Source organism: Lates calcarifer, linkage group LG24, assembly GCF_001640805.2.
Source record: "Lates calcarifer isolate ASB-BC8 linkage group LG24, TLL_Latcal_v3, whole genome shotgun sequence".
In the NCBI taxonomy this organism is placed as follows: domain Eukaryota; kingdom Metazoa; phylum Chordata; class Actinopteri; family Centropomidae; genus Lates; species Lates calcarifer.
In genome coordinates this window covers 18,817,347-18,835,737 of record NC_066856.1, presented here as the reverse complement: position 1 = coordinate 18,835,737, position 18,391 = coordinate 18,817,347, and the positions used below count along the sequence as shown (strand labels likewise).

The 18,391-nt window shown below is 45.4% G+C and overlaps 1 protein-coding gene across 1 annotated transcript in view; it reads left to right on the top strand.

The window, feature by feature from the left end:
• Positions 1–460: 460 nt before the first annotated feature.
• Positions 461–18,391, top strand: part of LOC108885057 (disco-interacting protein 2 homolog C-like) — a 40,537-nt gene continuing 22,606 nt past the window's right edge. The window contains 10 exon segments of the mRNA XM_018679234.2: positions 461–593; positions 10,780–10,851; positions 11,532–11,636; positions 12,236–12,361; positions 13,798–13,937; positions 13,939–14,011; positions 14,014–14,097; positions 14,856–14,978; positions 15,713–15,859; positions 16,938–17,057. Of these exon segments, the coding sequence (XP_018534750.1) occupies positions 515–593; positions 10,780–10,851; positions 11,532–11,636; positions 12,236–12,361; positions 13,798–13,937; positions 13,939–14,011; positions 14,014–14,097; positions 14,856–14,978; positions 15,713–15,859; positions 16,938–17,057 (1,069 nt within the window). The 5' untranslated portion in view covers positions 461–514.

The following is an 18,391-nucleotide window of genomic DNA, read 5'->3' as shown; positions in this document are numbered from 1 at the left end:
TGTAATTAATTGCGGTTAAACTACACCTTCTCCCTGTGCTGTAGGTGTGGTTGCTCGCTGCGCCCCCTGCCGGTGATGTCCGGCGCCGCCTCCTCCCCTCCCTCCTCCGTAGAGTCACGTGACACCAGCGGCAAGAAGCTGCAAACGGCGCTGACTCGGAGCCTCATCATCATCATCATCACCACCACCACCACCGCCGCCACCACAACCACCGCAGCGGCAGCGTAGAGAGCCGACCGAGAAACCGGGGTCTTTACCGATTCGAGGAGCCGGGCGCCATGCCGGGCCCCCGTTAAACCGAGCCCCAGATTTATCCTCTTTGTTCTCCCCCTCGACGCCTCGCAGTCTTCACGCGCCTCCGCCGAGGAGGGGCCGCCGAGGAGAAGCTCTCTCCCTTTCCGAGCGGCGGAGGAGGAGGCAGGAGCAGCAGCAGCAGCAGCAGCAGCAGCGGCAGCAGCGGCGGCGGAGGCGGCAGCAGTTGAACCGGGGAGCTGTTTTCTACGGCACGAGCCGAATGGCGGACCGCGAGGCGTCGCCGATACCGTTGGAGATCCGAGCCCGGCTGGCGGAGCTGGAGCTGGAGCTGTCAGAGGGTAAGGAATTAATAAAAACGGGGCGAGAAAAGCGCAAGCCTCCCCCCTCCCTCCCTCCCTCCTCCTCCTCCTCCTCCTCTTCTTCCTCCCTCTCCTCTTTCCTCTCGTTATCCCGTTATCTCATCACCGCCACCATCATCATCACCACCATCCACACCGGGAGCCTACCTTACTAACGGAATCTAACCGTTCATTCCTGCGGCCCCCTCCTCCTCCCCCCTCCTCCTCCTCCCGCTCCTCCCATCCAGATGTTTGTCAGGCAGGGACCGGCCCTGGACAGCTCTGTGTAGCCGGGAGAGGGTGAGGGCAGAGCGGGAACACACTGCGGGACTCGGCCGCTGCTCTTTGTCTCCGCGGCGGTGATGTTTAAGAGGAGGGGGGGGAGAAAAAAACACCCAACCGGGCCCGTTCTCCCGTTTTGGGTCCGAAAACCAATCGTTTGTTTGACCTTGAGATGTTGACACAATCATACCTGTGTGTGTGTGTGTGTGTGTGTGTGTGGTCGGGTTTAATAATAGCATTGCGATGCAACGCTGCGTGACAGAGCAGCACACAGGGGCAGCTCGGCTTTTGATGCCCGTGATCTCAGCCTCCTGCTCCTTGTGTTTTCGGGCCTGCGGAGCAGCTGAGGATGAGGAGGATGCTTGGGAACATTTTCCTCCTCCTTATTCCTTCCTCCACACACACACACACACACACAGATGCAGCAAACACTCACTCCCTCTCCCTCTCTCTGTCTCTGTGGGCCATTGAATCTCAATCACAGCAATCCACCCTGCTGTTACTTCAATACATCTCAGACAGGAACAGGGCATTTCTGCCTTATATAATGGGGATGGCATATTTTATTCATACAGGCTTTGGAGGGCCTACATTGTGAGGGAGGAAGCCTAGATACATGCTGGATGTGAGCCACCTTGTTGCCTGAAGTGTGCGTTTATTGTGGTTTAAGAAAATCAGATTTTTGCGCGGTCGAAGCTTTTCCTCGTCCGTCACTTCTGTCAGGGCTGCAGTGAAACTTGCCTCACCTGCAGTGATGTACTGTCACAGGATCTCCAGGGCGATGTAGGAGGATAGATGCTGTGAATTCGGGGGCAGATGTTGAATAATTTAGCGTGAAAAGGGTCAAATGTGTTTCTACGTGCAGACAATCAGAGAATCTGCAAGCTTTAATCCCCCAAAAAACATCAGACCCAGCCTTTGAAACCTCCGAAAGCAGTCGAACCTCGACACATCAAACCGTCCCGTTCCCTTCTGATCAGCCTCATCATTCATAGAAGCCTTTATTTTCCCCCCACTGCAGCGACACACACACACACACACACACACACACACACTGAGGTGAAACTGTGGCAGCTGCAGGCCTATTGGAGCTCCTAATCCAGCCGAGAGTGTTTATCAGAGCAGAACCTGCTGCTGGCAGATGTTATTAATGATGGAAACGGCGGGAGGAAGTGGAAACGTCATGGCCCGAACGTCAGACAGCATGAAACACTCCAAACACTCAGGTGTGTGTGTGTGTGTGTGTGTGTGTGTGTGTGTGTGTGTTTAGAGGACTGAGGGTTATTGGTGGATCACAGCAGGATGGAGCCTGACAGACCTCCTGATAGTGTGATGGACGTGTCAGTGTGTGTGTGTCTGTCACGGAGGGTGAGAAAGTGTCTGCTGTTGGTTTGTGTGTTGATCATTTAGGGAGAGTGTATGGCTTTGTGTGTGTGTGTGTGTGGTCATTACAAAATAAGAGCGTGGCAGTGCTGCAGATGAGGCTGTGTAAATGGATGGCATCTTTTCAAAGAGGCTTAAAATCAGACAGGGAAGAAAAACAGCCTGATTTAGTCGCTGTATTTCAGCTTTTCTTGGTATTTTTCGGTAAAGATCATATTATCAGAAAACTAAGCTGCAACAGTTTTGATGGTTTAAGTCATTTTTAAAGTAAAAATGCAAAAATATTCTTCTGAAATGTGAATATTTGTTAGTTTTCTTGTGTTTTTTTAAGTGAATATCTTCAGGTTTTGGACTGTTGATTGCACAAAACAAAACATTTGAAGATAAATCTGCGTTCATAATGGAAATTACTGTTAAAACAACAAATCCTCACATTTAGCGAAGTAGATTAGCGTGTTAGCAGGCAGCTTTTCATGATAAATCTTCATTTTACTGCCCTAACGTCCAGAGAAGATGTGAAGCAAAGATCCAGATGTTGAAAGCATCTTGATGTTTATTTCAAAAACCATCTGAAGCTCAGAAACATCAGCAAACAGCGAATATATTTTTACCTTGTTCATGATGTTTTTGTACTGAACAACATCTAAATAACTTTAGAGAGAGTTTTAAAACATTAGCTGTTTGATTGTTTTGGCTTGTTTAATGATTAATTGATCCTCATTTAATTGACTAATCATGTCAGCGCTTCATTAAAAGAGGTTTCAGGCAGTTTTAAAACACGCCACAGTTCAACAGAAAGTACAGGTGAGGGAGTAAAACAAGTATTCTCCAGAACTAACAAAGACGCCTGCCTCCAAATAAACTGCGTCTGAGCCACGACTGGCAGTGCTGCGGGATGAAACTTTTCATTCTTCGTCTTTGCAGAAGACGGCGGTCCCTCGCTCCACCTGTTTATTAGATAAACTCAGCAATCAGCTGAGCTCTTGCAGATAAGCCTCTCTCCCCCGCTCCCTCGCTTAGTGTCGCCTAAATCACATCATCTCTGCCGTATTACTGTGACCTCTAGGCATTAAGGCGCGGTTCTCGAGCGTTTTGGAGCATTTAGCTGGCGCTCTCACGCAGAGCGACTTGCAGACGGGACAAACTGAGCTGTCGATGGACTTGTAGGACGTGGATCTGGAAGCTTTCGGCTGCACGACGGTCGCTCCAACTGCTGGTCGAGGAGCTGTTGAACCCCAGCGCCGGGATGTCCGACAGACCTCGAAGTAACTTTTAAATTCTCACGATGAAGCTGTAGTTGACTGTAGCTGGTGGTTTTTCGGTGTGTTTAATGTCCTCTGGAGGTTTTCTTGTAGGTTGTTTTGGCAGAAAGGAGCAGGAGCAGGGCTCGTGTGACGCTGTGGGATCAGTCCAAGGTGTGAAATATTAAAACTGTCTGACCAGGAGAAACAAAGAGAAACTGATTTAAAACGAGGGAATGTCCACACATGCATATTTCATCAACAAAGTGCTGCTCAGGTGTGAATCTTTTCTCCTCTGCTAAATATTTCACATCATCATATCAAAGCTGGTTTGTTATTTGTGGCTTCCCCTCCAAACTCTTGTAGAAAATGCAACACTGCAGCTTCTATATTTTCCCTCTTTACCAGTGCAGCCCTAGTTTCTGTGTGTACGTACATACGACAACAACAACATGCATCTGTGGCCTGGAGCGGTGCATTTCAGGTCAGTGTAGCCTTGTTTTTCTCTATCTGCAATGCCTCACGCTGCAAAAACATCACCATATTTTAATAGGGAGGTTCATGAATAATCTATGATTAATTACTCCATGTTGATCAGGCTTAATGAATGAAAGTATGAAGCTGCTGCAGAACGTAGCTTTACAGAAGAGCTACCAGTGTTCTTTGATTGGGAAATTAGATGTTTTATCAGTAAAATCTGGAAGTATAGATAACAGACATGTAAAAGTAAGGTTGTATAAACACAGTGGAGTCAGTAGGGATCCATTTTAGAGGCACTCAGCTCTTCTTATAAGCAGTTTAGCGCTAAGTAGATGTTTTAAAATCAACATTTGTACTGATATGAACCCACTGAAGCTGCTCTGAAGGTTTCAGCATCAAAGATTTTAGTCTAGAAGATGAAGCTTTAACAGTTAGTCAAGAAACTGATCAGTCAGTCGCTAGAAAACAACTTAAGCAAAATGCTCCACATTCTGTGGATTTGCTGATCTTAAACTGGACGCAGAGCCACTGGAAAACATGCACCGAGTCCAGCAGCTGGACGTCGGACCAGTCAGGGGAAAGCTGCCACTTTATGGAGCTGGTTTTGCTTTGGTCAGAAGGTCTGATACCAAATGTGAGGATTCGGTGCTTTTCTTTGTCATATGTGATTATACACTGGATATCTTTAAAAAGAACAACAACCTGAATGTGTTTACTCTGGCTTTGGTAAATGATTTCACTATTTCCTGGCATTTTCTGGACCAACTGATTAATTAAGAAGATAAATGGTAGATTAATCCAACAGTCTTTTATATGTCTGTGACACATTTGTGTACTGATGAGTGATAAACGCCCAATAATCAATAATATAGGCAAAATTTGATGGAACAAGTCCTCAGAACAGAGGCCATGTGGTTTCCGGTTTAAAGTGGGAAGCGAACCAGTGACAGCTCAGTGAGCGGTGCGTTGGTGTGTTATGAAAATAGAGCAGCTGTCAGTCAGTTGTCGTGCAGCCTGTTTGAAATGACGTCTGTCTCAAGCCGATGCCTGCGGAGCCTCGTCAAGTCCACAATGGGCAGAACGGAGCCGTAGGCCGGGCCTGTGGGCGCGATGCATTATTCCACTGTTCACATGAGAAAACACAAATAAAAGGCTGATTGACTGAAAATCAATATCATCATCTTACATCACGAGGATGATAAATAAATCAGTTTAACTATCGTCACTGCTGCTGGACAGCTACAGAGCTGCTTCACTTCATCTACAGAAACGTGTTTTATACACAGGCAGGGGACAAATTAAAGGAAACACACACATCTTCAGTCCTCGTCATAAATTCTTCATGAGTATTGAACATTCTCCCAAAGGTGTTTAATCCCTAAAATCCCCTAAGGGTCCACCAGAAACCTCCTGAAGGACTCCACTAGACTCCCTGGCTCCACAGACTCTTACTCTCTGCTGTTGCCATGATAACTTAGGATTACTTCAAATGTCTCGTTTTGTTTGACCAAACTGAAATAGAAACGTAGAACTTCAGAGAGCGGAGGTGTCACTCGAGCTGAAGCAGCGAATGGATTCGACGTTTGGGTCTAATTTTGATCATTGATGAAGAGTTAGTGTCAGTTATCGAGTGGAAACAGCTGCTGCTGGAGCTTCACCATCACATTGTTCTCCAGAATGATTGATTGATTAAATGTTTACTCCATAATGTGACAAAAATAAATGACAAATTGGCAGGTTATCAGAACAGTAATGGCATCCAAACTGAGCTTAACGATTAATTATTCATCAAAATTGTTATTGATACATTTTCTACAGCTCAGCTATCTGCACAGCTCACTCTGCCTTTTATCTAGTATTGATTATTTTTTATGTAAGCATGCTACTTATGATAATTACAGGCTGCGATAAGTGGAGATGGGTATCAGTCATTTAGTCATTTTTTAAGGCGAGATGCTAAATATTTGGTGTTTTTCTCTGCTAAATACAACAGCTTTCAGTTATTTCTACTTTCCATGATTGCAAACTGCAGTAGATTTAGATTTTGGGACGTCTGGTCAGATAAAATAAAACATTTGAAGACATTACATAATAATTGATGGTGACATTAATCAGCTCTACTTGACGTTGTACTGTACTTCCACTCGTGGCATCTTAACCCACTGAACCACCGGGACGCCCTGGTTTTCTGCTTTTTCTGCCGCTGTGAACGTGACACTTGGCCTCAACTGCAGCTGTGTGTATATATGAGTGTGTGTGTGTATATATGAGTGTGTGTGTGTGTGTGTGTCCATGTGGCCCCTGGCTCTGCTGTGGACACATGCGCTGCAGAGCCAGTGGACGCTCTGCAGTCCACACGGGTCCCTGCATGTGAGTGTGACAGCCCAAGGTCCCAACGCATGACGCATCCTCCAGTCCTCTGTTTGTGTGTGTGTGTGTGTGTGTGTGTGTGTGTGTGTGTGTGTGCGCCTGCTGGAGGTAGATTTGGTTACCATGGTGGCTTTGTGGGTGGACTGGCTGTTTATGATGATGTGATAAGAAAGAAGAGAGAGAGAGATCAAATAAAAGCAGGATGTTGAGCAGAAGAGACGAACTGTGTGAGAGGAAAAGATAGATCGATAGATCAATAGATAGATCGATAGATTTAACTGGCCTATTATATAAACTCTGGTTATGAATCTGCACAGTCATCTCCCCTGATCGACTGGACGATTGATTGGTTGATGTGCTCTCATGAGGACAAATCTGGTGGGACAGTCACCTGTGTTCATGTCATGAGGAGACGAGCTTTTCATCAATACCCCACCAGGATGAATCCATTGTTTTTGGTGGCGGGGGGGTGGACAGACGACCTGTGAACACACACTGCTAGCTCTAACATGTTTAACATTTACTCCAGACTACTTGACACCATGTCAGAGAAGTCGTCGGCGTGGCTGCGTGTTGTTAAAATGGATGCAGTTTGCATGTCGCAGCACCTAAAGCTGTAGGCTAACTTGTCTGTGTCTGGATGCTCCGTCAGCGTTTGTGTTTAAAGCGTTTCAGAGTCAGAATTTAGATTTAAACCAGCAACTATCCGATCAGATATTTGTTGCAAACTTTTGGTATTTGACATTTTCAAAGCTTGAAAAGTATTGATGCTTGATACCCAGTCCAACATATTTCCAGCAGCCTCAAAAGAGCACAAAGTGTCTCTAAGATCTAAAATAAATCAACTGTAAATGTCAGTTTTTAATATCAGAGCGAGGCGTTTCTGAGCGACCACAAATGATCTGAAAGTAAAGAGGCAGAAATCTATTACAGGAGATAACAGGAGGAGGAAATAGACCAGAATGCAAAGCAGCATAACAAGACAGATTGGGGGTTTGAGGGAGAGGTGCAGGTCATTCTGGGAAATGTAGGAAGTGGCTGAGGGAGAATCTGGCTGTTAAACATGAGAACATGTGAGCACAGAGGATTCGGGATAAATAATCCACGTTATATTCAGGTTTATGGAATTCTGGTGGAATTCCTTACGATGTGTTTACCACAGACGACGTCGCAGGTTTGCGGCGAACCTGCCGAAATGAGTTTTCAGAGAGTTTTTTAGCGGCGCTGAAAGCTCAGACCTTTTGGCTACACAATCTCAGCGGGCGGAAAAACTCCAATCTGCAGTCGGCCGCTATCGATTCTCTCTCAGCTGTGTGCCATTAAAACAGCCGAGTGTCAGGGAGCAGAGAGGAGAGGGAGCGAGGAGAAGGAGGAAAGTAATTAGGGTGCCAATACAGGCTGGTAGACACACACTCTCTCACACACACAAACATATGCACTCACCCAGGCAGGTATCATTAGCCCACGTCTCGCATCTGACGCTCCAAATCCAAGATGGCTGTCTCAGGCCTTCTCCAGGAGAACCGTTGCTAGGCAACTCCCTCCCTGCTCTGCTGCGCTGTGAGTGGAAGATGGCGTCTCCCCACAGACCGTGCGTGTGTGTGTGTGTGTGTGTGTGTGTGTGAGAGAGAAGAATGTTGTTATGCTGCGGTTGATCTGAGAAAAGGCCTCGCTCTGATATAACACACACACACACACACACACACAGCTTTAGCAGCACAGATGAGCAGATTGGACCCAGATGTTCTGGCCATTCTCCACAGTCAGATTGTGAAATGCAGACTCTTCTCTTTCTCTGTCTTTCTCTCTATGTTTAAAGATCTGCCTGCATCTATCCATCCACAGCTGGAAATGACATTCACCTCATTTTGTTTAATGAAAATAACGGAGGCTTCCTCCAAACGTTAACGCACCGTTACTTTTTATTTCAGCAACTATCAAAATGGAAAAACAATTAAACAGTAATTGTGGTTTGTCAGTGTTTAAGGTGCATTCCCACCGCAGGAACGTTCCCCTGGGAACAGCAACCTTTTGAGGAACTTGGTTCCCCTACTTGTGTTTCCACTGGAGGAACCAGGGTTTGAATTCAAGGCTGTTTTACCCCCAGAAAAGGGGATGGGGGTCGTACTCTCTGAGGGTTTAGGGTGGAGGGGGAGGTGAAGAGTTGAATGTCACTGATTGGTCAAGTACGCAGCTTTGTTATACATCCAGCATTTTAAAAGATCTGTCCTTGGTTTGGTTGTGGTCCATGAAAACATGGATATCTGACACTCTGCTTTCCTTCCCTCTGTTTCTCATTCAGTCTCTCCGTCAGACACTCACACTCCACAGCCGTTTCTGCAGCAGACCTGCTTCCACATTGTCTTTTTTTGTGTTAATTCTTATTTTTGAGTTTTGAAGACACGGCCAAGCTGTGGAAAATTAATCTGTAACAGTGTGCACCCAGAGGAGCTGTGCGATTTATGAACTTGATCTATAGTCCAGAGACTTCCCCTGGATTATGTTGTTTAGGAAGCTGACCAAAAAGACGTTTCCCTCCCTAGGAAGTGACTGATTTGGAAACTGGACTCACTGCTATCCTGGTGCAAAGTCTGAGATGTGTCAATATTTGTTTGCAGACGTAATTTGTTTGCATGCGTAGATGCACAACTGCATCTGTGCCCTCAATCCATGTGGCCAAAAAAACCAATCTGTGTGCAAACAGCTGAGTTCATCTTTTGGCAAATTGAGTGCGGGAGTCATCACTCAGGTGGGATAATTTCACTTATCTCAGATGAAGCAACAAAAACAGCTTGAAAATGAAGCAGCAGTAAATAGAACTGGTGATTCAAGATGTGTGAAAAAAGTGAGCGTCTTTCCAAGTTTAAGAAATGCTGCTAGAAATGCGCACTAGAGCACCAAATGTGGATTCATCCGCCGCTGAAAATAGTCCCCAACAAATGAGCTGTTTCTGTCTGTTGGTTAAAAACCACAGTGACCAGCTGACCGAGCCTTTTTTAAAAATGAAGCGACATATTCGTGAGCTGTTTTTAGAGATTTGCGTCTTTAGCAGGGAAGTCAGAAAGCACCGACAGGCGGAGTAACACGTTTGTGGTTTTGCTGAATGAAAGCTGACTTTGTTTTGTAGCATATTATCACACCAGCGCGCTCAGGTCCTCGCCCTGCTTTCACAAGTGGATTTGATTTGGTTCCCCCCGTTGTTGGTGAGTTAAACATCTCTGTGGCAATCAAATAAGAATCAGTAATTAGCCAACTGGTGCAAGCCAGTTTAACAGCACTTAATGAGGACAAACAGGGAGGTATTAGCTGATATTAGCCCTGCTGCGAGGACCCTGGGGTTGTGTGATTGACAGGTGGTGGTGTTGGTGTTGAGAGGGGGGCGTGAGTGGTTGCCTAGGCAGTGAAAACCCCCTTCAGGGATTGTAATGAGCTTCTCCATGGCTGGCCGTCCACGAGTCTCTGCTGTCGCCACTTTACTGGTAAAACTTGAGCTGAAGGTGTAACTCCACAGTTCGACGCTCTGGGACTTATCTAAAATGAAAATAATTCAGTTCATGAAAGCTTATGCATTGAACGTCTGTTTGGTCTTTCCTGGGAAACTCCTCAGGGTCACAGGAGTCATTCATCTGGAGAGCACAGAAGAAGAACAGAGGGCTTAGCATCAGCAACAATAGTTAGTTGCTATAAAAGAAAATCCAGGCTTTTATTAACGCAGAGCATTATTTTACGGGTTATTTCCACAAATATGAAAACATTTACAGAAGAATCAGGACGAGTTTGACCTGAACACAATATTGTTCTCTATCCTTAGCTTCATGCTGATCATCTCTGGGCTCTCTTATCCATCACCCTTCTCCACAGGCTCATATTTAGTCTTCCCTCCAGGTTTATTCTAACCTCTCGTCTCCCTGCAAGAATCTGCGTTTGGCGGCAGAGAAAACGTACAAATAGCCCCTTTAAGCTTTCTCGACGCTCACCAGGTGTTGGTGTCCTGAAATGAGAACGCAAACAAAGACTGTTTCTTGCTCAAGTTGCTCATATCTCATGCTTTCGATGAGTACGGTGAAATAAAAGAAAGAAAGAGAGTCTGACTGTTGAACTGAAACCTTCCATTTATTCTTGTTTATCACATTCTTCATTTCCATCATTAGTCATCGCATTATTTCTGTTCTGTTGTTTCAGTTATGTTTTTACACTTTTATCTTTTAATTAACAGTCTAGACAGAGGCATTAAAAGACTGGGAGAGACAGAGAGGTTGGTGTTCGACTGAGGGCGATGTACTTGTGTGGCGTTTGTCCAACAAGCCACCACAAAAAAAAAAAGAAAAACAAAAAGATTTCATGTTTTTTTAGATGAACTTCAGGACAAAACCAGCCCACGCAGCCGTCACTGGCTCTCTCACTCTCTATTTATCTCTATCTGTTCGCAGGGGACATCACTCAGAAGGGTTATGAGAAGAAGAGGTCCAAGCTGATCAGGGCATATGTTCCACATGCTGGAGGTAATTTAGCAACCTCTGACCTCCCCCCCCCCACACACACACACACCCACCCACCCTCAACCAGCGTATTCCCACACCACTGCTAGAGCATCGATCTGGTATCATGACAAATACAGTTGCGCGATGATACTGTACTCTACTCTATCGATTCAGTCTTCAGCCGCCGCCATTAGCAAATGTAGGTTAAGACTCCCTTGAGCTCAGCTTGGGCCTGCTCCTCTGTATCTGTATCCGAATGTGCTGTAGTCGCTTCAGTCGCTCGCTGCCTCCACACACACACACACACACACACACCGGCCCCCGCAGGCCTCACGGCAACTAAAACACACACACATCCATCACACAATCTGGTGTATCCTCGTCATTTATCACGGGGATGTAGCTTTAGTGAAAAGGGGTCACGGGATGCTGAGGGATGTTCTGTCACAGAGCAGCGATGATGCAACTATCACTTTATTCTAATTTCATTTTCTGTTTTATTTTATTATTGTTTTGTTTTATAAAGTCAGAAAAATGTGATTTTTCTGCGGAATCAAATCATCTCCATGTTTGTTTTTCTTTTTATGCACTGTATCTACTGCTTTTGTCAAACATGTATGTACATATATGTGTGTGTGTGTGTGTGTGTGTGTATATATATGTGTGCGTCTGTCCGCCTGCTCGCCTGCTCACCTCTGTAGGTATGGAAGGGCCCATGTCTCACCGGGCCCCGCTCGGCCCTCCCTCTGCCGCCCGTTTCCACCGGCGGAGAACCTCCGGCACCAGAGATGAACGCTACCGATCAGGTACAGAACCTCCACCTTTACCTGCATTTTACAAACACACCTATGTGTGATAATGTGGTGTAAAAACAGCATTAGGCTCTATTCATTCCTCTCAGTCTTGAATGGAGTCAGGAGTTACAGCACAGTTGGAATTGCTGTTGTGAAATTTAAACAAATTTGTCTTTTTGTGAATTTGATAGTTTGATAGTAGCAAGTCCACTTAATTAACAACAACACAAACTAATGATAGACTCAGTAATGTGTCATGTGTTTGCACTATTTTTTTTCTGTCCTCGAGCTGAGAAGCGCCTGATGTAGCTGCAGACTGCAGGAGGAAGTGTGGGGATAATCCTGTAGCTGTCTGGATGTCTGATGACTTCGATGCTAGTATTCACAAATAAGCAACTTTTAATGTGATTTAAAATGTTGTATTTAAGTAAAAGACTCAAACCAAAACCTTGATAATTAGTTCCATAAACTGATATTTAGCTCCTTCTGTGCTAACTCCTGCTTCCACAGGTGAACAGAATCGAATCCAAATGAAAACACACACACATTCAGTAAAACCTGAAGCTCAGCCTGGAAGATGTGATCACTCTCTCTCTGTCTGTCTGTCTCAGACGTCCACACCGAGGCCGTGCAGGCTGTGCTGGCGCGACACGTGGAGAGGAAGGTGGCGGTGCCCATGCCGTCCAAAAGACGCTCGCTGGTGGTGCAGACCTCCATGGATGCATACACGCCTCCAGGTGACGAGACACACACGAAAACACACACCTGTGCTTCTCTTTTCCGACCTGATGAGGTGTAAAGCTGCAGAGCAAACAGTCTCAGTGTAAAAGCAGAGATAGAGGAGAATTTCCCTTTGACTTAGAATTTAAAAAATGCTTGGAAAGTGAAAAAGACACACACACACACACACACACACTCTGTGGTTATCTCAGCTGAGCTGGGTTGTACGTACTAAGCCTAAAATTTGACCCCAGAGAGGCCGTCCTGTGCCCAGACAGGATTACGCTGTAATGCCGTGTCTCTGCTTCTCAGACGTTTTCACTCATTTTCACCAAAATCTGCAAACACGCAGCATTTTCCGAGGCATGCAAACCCACTGACAGATTTACAGTAAAAACAAACCACAGACAGCTGTGAAGTTGCAGCCAGAGAGCTACTGTTGATGTGGCCCTGCCGCTGAAAGCAGCATTATTAACTGTTTTCAAGTTGAAGTTTTGGTCTCTGTAACCACAGGAACTTGGCTGAAGTTGACCTTTACCTCAAATATGAGCTCATTAGATTGAACATAATCAGAGTTGATAACATGAATTAGATGCTGATTGAATTTTAATGAAGGAAATGTAATAACTTTGTTCGCTGATAATTTGCTTTTTAACCTTTGAGGAAATTCTTAAGTGAACCTGACGTCTCCCCAAAGGCTCCTGAATGCATCAGAGAGCGCTCGTATAACATTATGAAAACTGAAATGGAAAGTAGAAAGTATCTGTCTCTTATGTTACTTAAATGCCTTCTCCTCTGTGCTCACATGATTATCTCTTATTTAAAGAAGCAAATTCAGTCTTTGTGGTTCTTTTCCGATGCACAGCCTGAAGCCGGTTTTAACTAAATTGGTTCTTGTGGCTGTTCTGCGTAAGCTGACTAATTATTGACATTTCGGGGTCTGTGAGCTCCAGAGCCTGTCGCCTCTGCCACTTAAAGGGCGTAAAACATTCAATGGTGAAAAGTGGTGACGCTGCTTTTCTTTGAACCCTTGTTTTTTTGTTGTTTTTTTTTGAGCTGCAGCTCTATTTAGCTCAGGTAGTTTTACAGATGTTTTAAAGCCATGCAACTCTATCACTTCTGTGTTATGACTGCATCTCCTTAAAGGAACAGTTTGGCATTTTCACACACTTTCTTGCTTACAGTTAGATGAGGAGATAGAAAGTCACAGATAGCAGCTGGTTAGCTTAGCTTAGCTTAGCATAAAGGCTGAAAACATTGGAAATTGTTTGTTTAAAGGTGCTATATGTAAGTTTACCCACCAGTCCGTCAGAAATGCTGCAGGTTCAGCATCAGACTTTATTCCTTTACTCACCAAAATGTTGAACTGTTCCTTTAATTTGTCTCTGACCTTGACTGCTTATGTGTGAAAGTTTAACGTTAACAAATAATGGCGGTTACTGACTCTCACTAGGCCTGTCCCCCCTGTGCTCAGACTCGTCGTCGGGCTCAGAGGAGGAGGCGGGGCCGGGCGACGACATGTCGGGCATGGAGCACTGGATGAGCCGCCCGTCCCAGTTAGGCCCCGCCCACCTGGGCTCCACCTCCTCCTCCGTCCTCGTCGACGCAGAGCGGAGGCAGCGGCAACGCCGGGCGGCTGGCCGACTTCGCTGGCGCACACGCACATCTCAGCACCTGGCGCACACGCACCTGGCGCACACGCACCTGGGCCAGTCGCACCACCAGCAGAGCCACCTGTCACAGTCGCACCACGGTAAGAGTTCACCAGTTCTTACCTGGTTGTTTTGTGTGTGTTTATCCTGTTTGATGTGCACGTGTGAGGCTTCTAGAGTAATCACAGCATCCATGTAATTAAATCACGTGTGTTTCCATAAACGTGTCCTGAGAGGAGGGTATTAATTAAAGTGTTAAAGCACAGTATTTAGCAGACATGTTTACCTGTTAGAGGCCCCTATACAGAGCCTGAAAACCCATAAAGTTTCTGTGCATAAATTAGTTTGTGCTAATTTAATTAAACACAACTTTAAAGCACATTATAAACTCTTCATTCTTGCACCTTGGAAACAAGCAGTTGAGAAAGCTTTTTATACGTACCACATTTTCTTCACTGGCAGATGTGCTCACAGTACAAGCCAACATGGACAAACCGTCGTAAAATACTCACAAATGAATGTCAGCACATGTTAAAAATAGAAGTTTGGACATCTGCAATTCCATGACAACTGGGCAAACTCCCATCTGTTGAGGAAGGCCATGTGATATGATCAAAAGCTGCAGAACAGAAACAAAATCATGCAAAAATGCAGCTGATTTTTATTTTTTTATTACCATACTTGCATCTTCTTCCAAATGTCTTCCCTCTGTCTCGTGTATCTTGCCCAGTATTTTGCATTCTTTGCTTTATTTATTGTGCCTTTACCCCAGTAATCCTCCCATGTAGCCTCCTTTCTTTCTCAGACATGCTACTTTATTGGTTTTACCCCCATCTTACACCTGTATGTGTGAATCCAGGTATCGGCCACTTGTCTCTGAAGAGGAAGGGAGCTCTGAGTGTCGCAGAGAACGGAGGATCTCTGCGACGATCCTGCGAGTTTGGATCTGACATGCTGTGGCCCCCGCCGCTGGAGTCAGACGGTAGGTCCAAACAGTTCCACCTGTCGCAGAGTCTCTGCAGCCTGTGGAAGTGTCTTAATCAGGGCTTCATACTTGTTAGAATAAGTGTGGCACTCGGCTCACAGCACACATTTATGATATTGATTTTGGGCCAAAGTCAGACAGAAGAATGCGCCTGATAGCTCCCAATAAATCAGATTTAAAAGAGGAACATCTTGATCTGAAATCAAAGAGATCTAATGAGTGCTCTGACCTCGGTGAGCTCTTTTGATCCTGAAAACGCTCTGTGCTCTATTTCTAATTTAAGGATATTAAAAGTTATTGACAAGCTTCTTGTAATAAAACGAAATGATTTGTTTATTTCTGGAGATGTGTGTTGAGGAAACCAGTTAAATGTGATCTTATTTTGTTTGGGAAAGCTTGTAGACATTTTACACTTTGTGTCGTAAAATGTGCTTTAATTTATTTCTGAGTATTTAAATGAAGCCATGTTTTGAAACAGGTGTTTTATTGAATAGAGGTTCCTCATACTCTCGTGTGTGTGTGTCAGGGATGTGACCCAAATTAACTGAAAAGTCAAAACGAGCATCAAAGCATGGCTAATTGACTATAGAGGCAATAAAACAAGGCCCTTGACAAACAGTACAGTGATAAATATGAACAATGAGTCACCACTGGCTGTTAGTCTGTTTTTCTGTCTGCCTCTCCCTCTGCGCTCTCCATCTGTCTGCTTCACCGTCTCCCTCTCCCTCCAGAGAACCACTCGGCCCCCCCGGATGTGACAGGCTACTCGTCGGACTCGTCCCACTCCCACACCGAGCGTCACCACATGGCCAATATGGGAACCATTGCCAGGAACACACAGAAGTACGGCAACGCGGAGCGCATGGAGACGGGCGACGGTAAGAGTCATCGCCGCAGCCGTGTGAAACGCTGTCACACCTTTAGCCTGCTCCCAACTGGAGCCTCTGAATAAAGATACTGAAGACACTCACATAAAAATAGAAACTCTTAAATCAGGAGGTGAACTCAAATTGGACCACCACCTTAGAGAACTGACCAATTACACTGAGTCTGTTGATGTCACTCCCTCGGATGAACAGATTGGACTTTTTTTTTTTTTACCGTTTATTTTTTTTAAGGGAAGCTGACAGAGCACCTTTGTTCTGAGAGCAGTTCAGAACAACCACAGTCTGTGGTAAACAGCATTTCTTGAGCAAGCTGTTTCTTGTTTAGTTCCTTTTCACTTGGAAGCCAATCTTCAGATTTGGACCAGCAATACTCTAGTCTTCTTACCAAACGTTTAGGTTTGTTCACGGTGCGATCAAAAAGTTCTGAGACTGCGTCTATAACGAGCAAAAATCCTACCTGATTTAAACGTGAAAGTAGTCACCTTGTGCAGCGATATCACTGGATCTGGATCTGGATCTTCTCCACCGTGTCAACCCTTCAGCTTCAATTTCAATTCAGGGAAGAGGCTGGGAACCAAATCCAGCTAGTAGGGCGGTTAGGGGGCGACGCTTGCATGATTTTAACTGGTTGCTAGTGCGCCACAGTACAGGATATTTGTACTGAATATGACGCCTCAGAACGGTGCAGTAGAATTTGACATCAAATGCGAATTTCAAAGAATATGTTGAGCATGCTCCTGGTCTCGCTCCTCACATGTTGCACCTTCCTCGGTCTTGGAGTCTGCGGGCTCTTCCACTGCGAAGACGGATGTTTGGTCTCTGGGTTGTAACGTGGAGTACCGACTCACGAGTGTTATCGCTCCCGCGCTCTGCTGCATGCACATCACCGTGGCGTGTTCGTTTGCAGCAGAAACAGTCTCAGAACTTTTCGATCGCACCTCGTAGGGTTTGTTACTGATAATTTGTGAGGACTGTTGCAGGACTGCCACCACTTGTTTTTTTTTCCCCCTCTACTGTCGGGAATTAGCCGAAAACATTACCCTTGCCCCATGTGTATGTCTTTTTGCAGGCGTCCCGGTCAGCAGCCGTGTGTCGGCTAAGATCCAGCAGCTCGTGAACACGCTGAAGCAGCCCCGCAGACCTCCGCTGCGAGAGTTTTTTGTCGACGACTTTGACGAACTTCTCGAGGGTTAGAAACTATCTCTGCATCTCCATGAGTCATATTTCTGTACAGTATGTTATCCAGTCTATCTTCATACTTGGGAGTCGTGACGGATTCTCTAAATGTTTCCTGTAATAACACGTATTTACAGCACAGCAGGATAGTTACAGTAGGTCTGCCATCTTGGCTCATCACCTCATCACTCCCCACAGCATACGCTTGCATAGAGAAAAAGACTGGGGAGTGATGATAGTAGATATCCTCCCTCGTGGGACTACAGTCAGAGCCTGCAGGTGGATGCTCGGGTGTTGTTGGGGCTGAATAAAGCAAAGCATCAGCTGCAGTGAAGGTTGGAGGGATTCTTGCAGAGCAGTGAAGCAGCAGTGGCACTGGTAGAGCAGAGGGAGAGCTGTGCATTTCTGACAGCTTGAATATTCCTCTGAAATGAAAGTGAATGTGTTGGGACACGATGTGCAGCAGCAGCACAGCCCAAAAGGTTTGCTCTATTCTGCTGTAATTAGTAAAACTGTGCAGGAGACTGGAAAACGTCGTCCTTCTGTACATGCAGCTGCACTTCTCAGTGTTTTAACACCTTGATAACTGACATTCACATCTCGGTCACACCCTTGTGTCAGTGCAAAGAGTTATTTTCCTCTTGAGTCATATGGAACAGATGATTGAGACCAGATGATGGTTCTTAAAGATCAAAAAAGTTCTTCACCCAGTTAAGGTTTTGAGGTATTTTGAAATTTATATCACAGGAATCTGGAGCCTGGAGATCTTTGCAGATCATTACGTCTGTCTTCTGTTTGCTCAGCTTTCACCATCTGGCTGCGTTTTCTATCTTTGTCTCTTCGTTTCTAGTCTGTAATCTTTCATTGTCTTTTAGAAAACTCGTCTTTCTACAGTTTTCTAGTCCAGTTTGGATCCATTTTACAGCGGGTTGTAAATATCTGTAGTGTGGTCTTGCAAGATAATGTTGAGCTTTAAGTTTGATGTAGTGGTTAAGATCTCCAATTCACTCTGGATCCATGTTTTTATGACAACGGCTCAAGTTTGATTCCTGCCAAATCCTTCCCCTGCTGCCTCCCTCTGAGGCTCACTGCTGTCTAAACTAAACATTAGAGGGAATCAGCTGTCCCGAGTTTGCACATTCCCACAGTACATCTGTGTTAATAACAGGTACACCTAATTAATTATCAGTGTTTGAGTGTGATTACAGCTTCCCTACAGCTGTCTCGTTTTACTGCTCTGGCTAAATGTTTCCATGTGGTGTTTTCAGCAACAACTCCACAGCAAACAAACCGTGAGCAGTAAAGGTCTGCGAGCTGCACACTGACGCCGTTATCTGTCTCCTCATC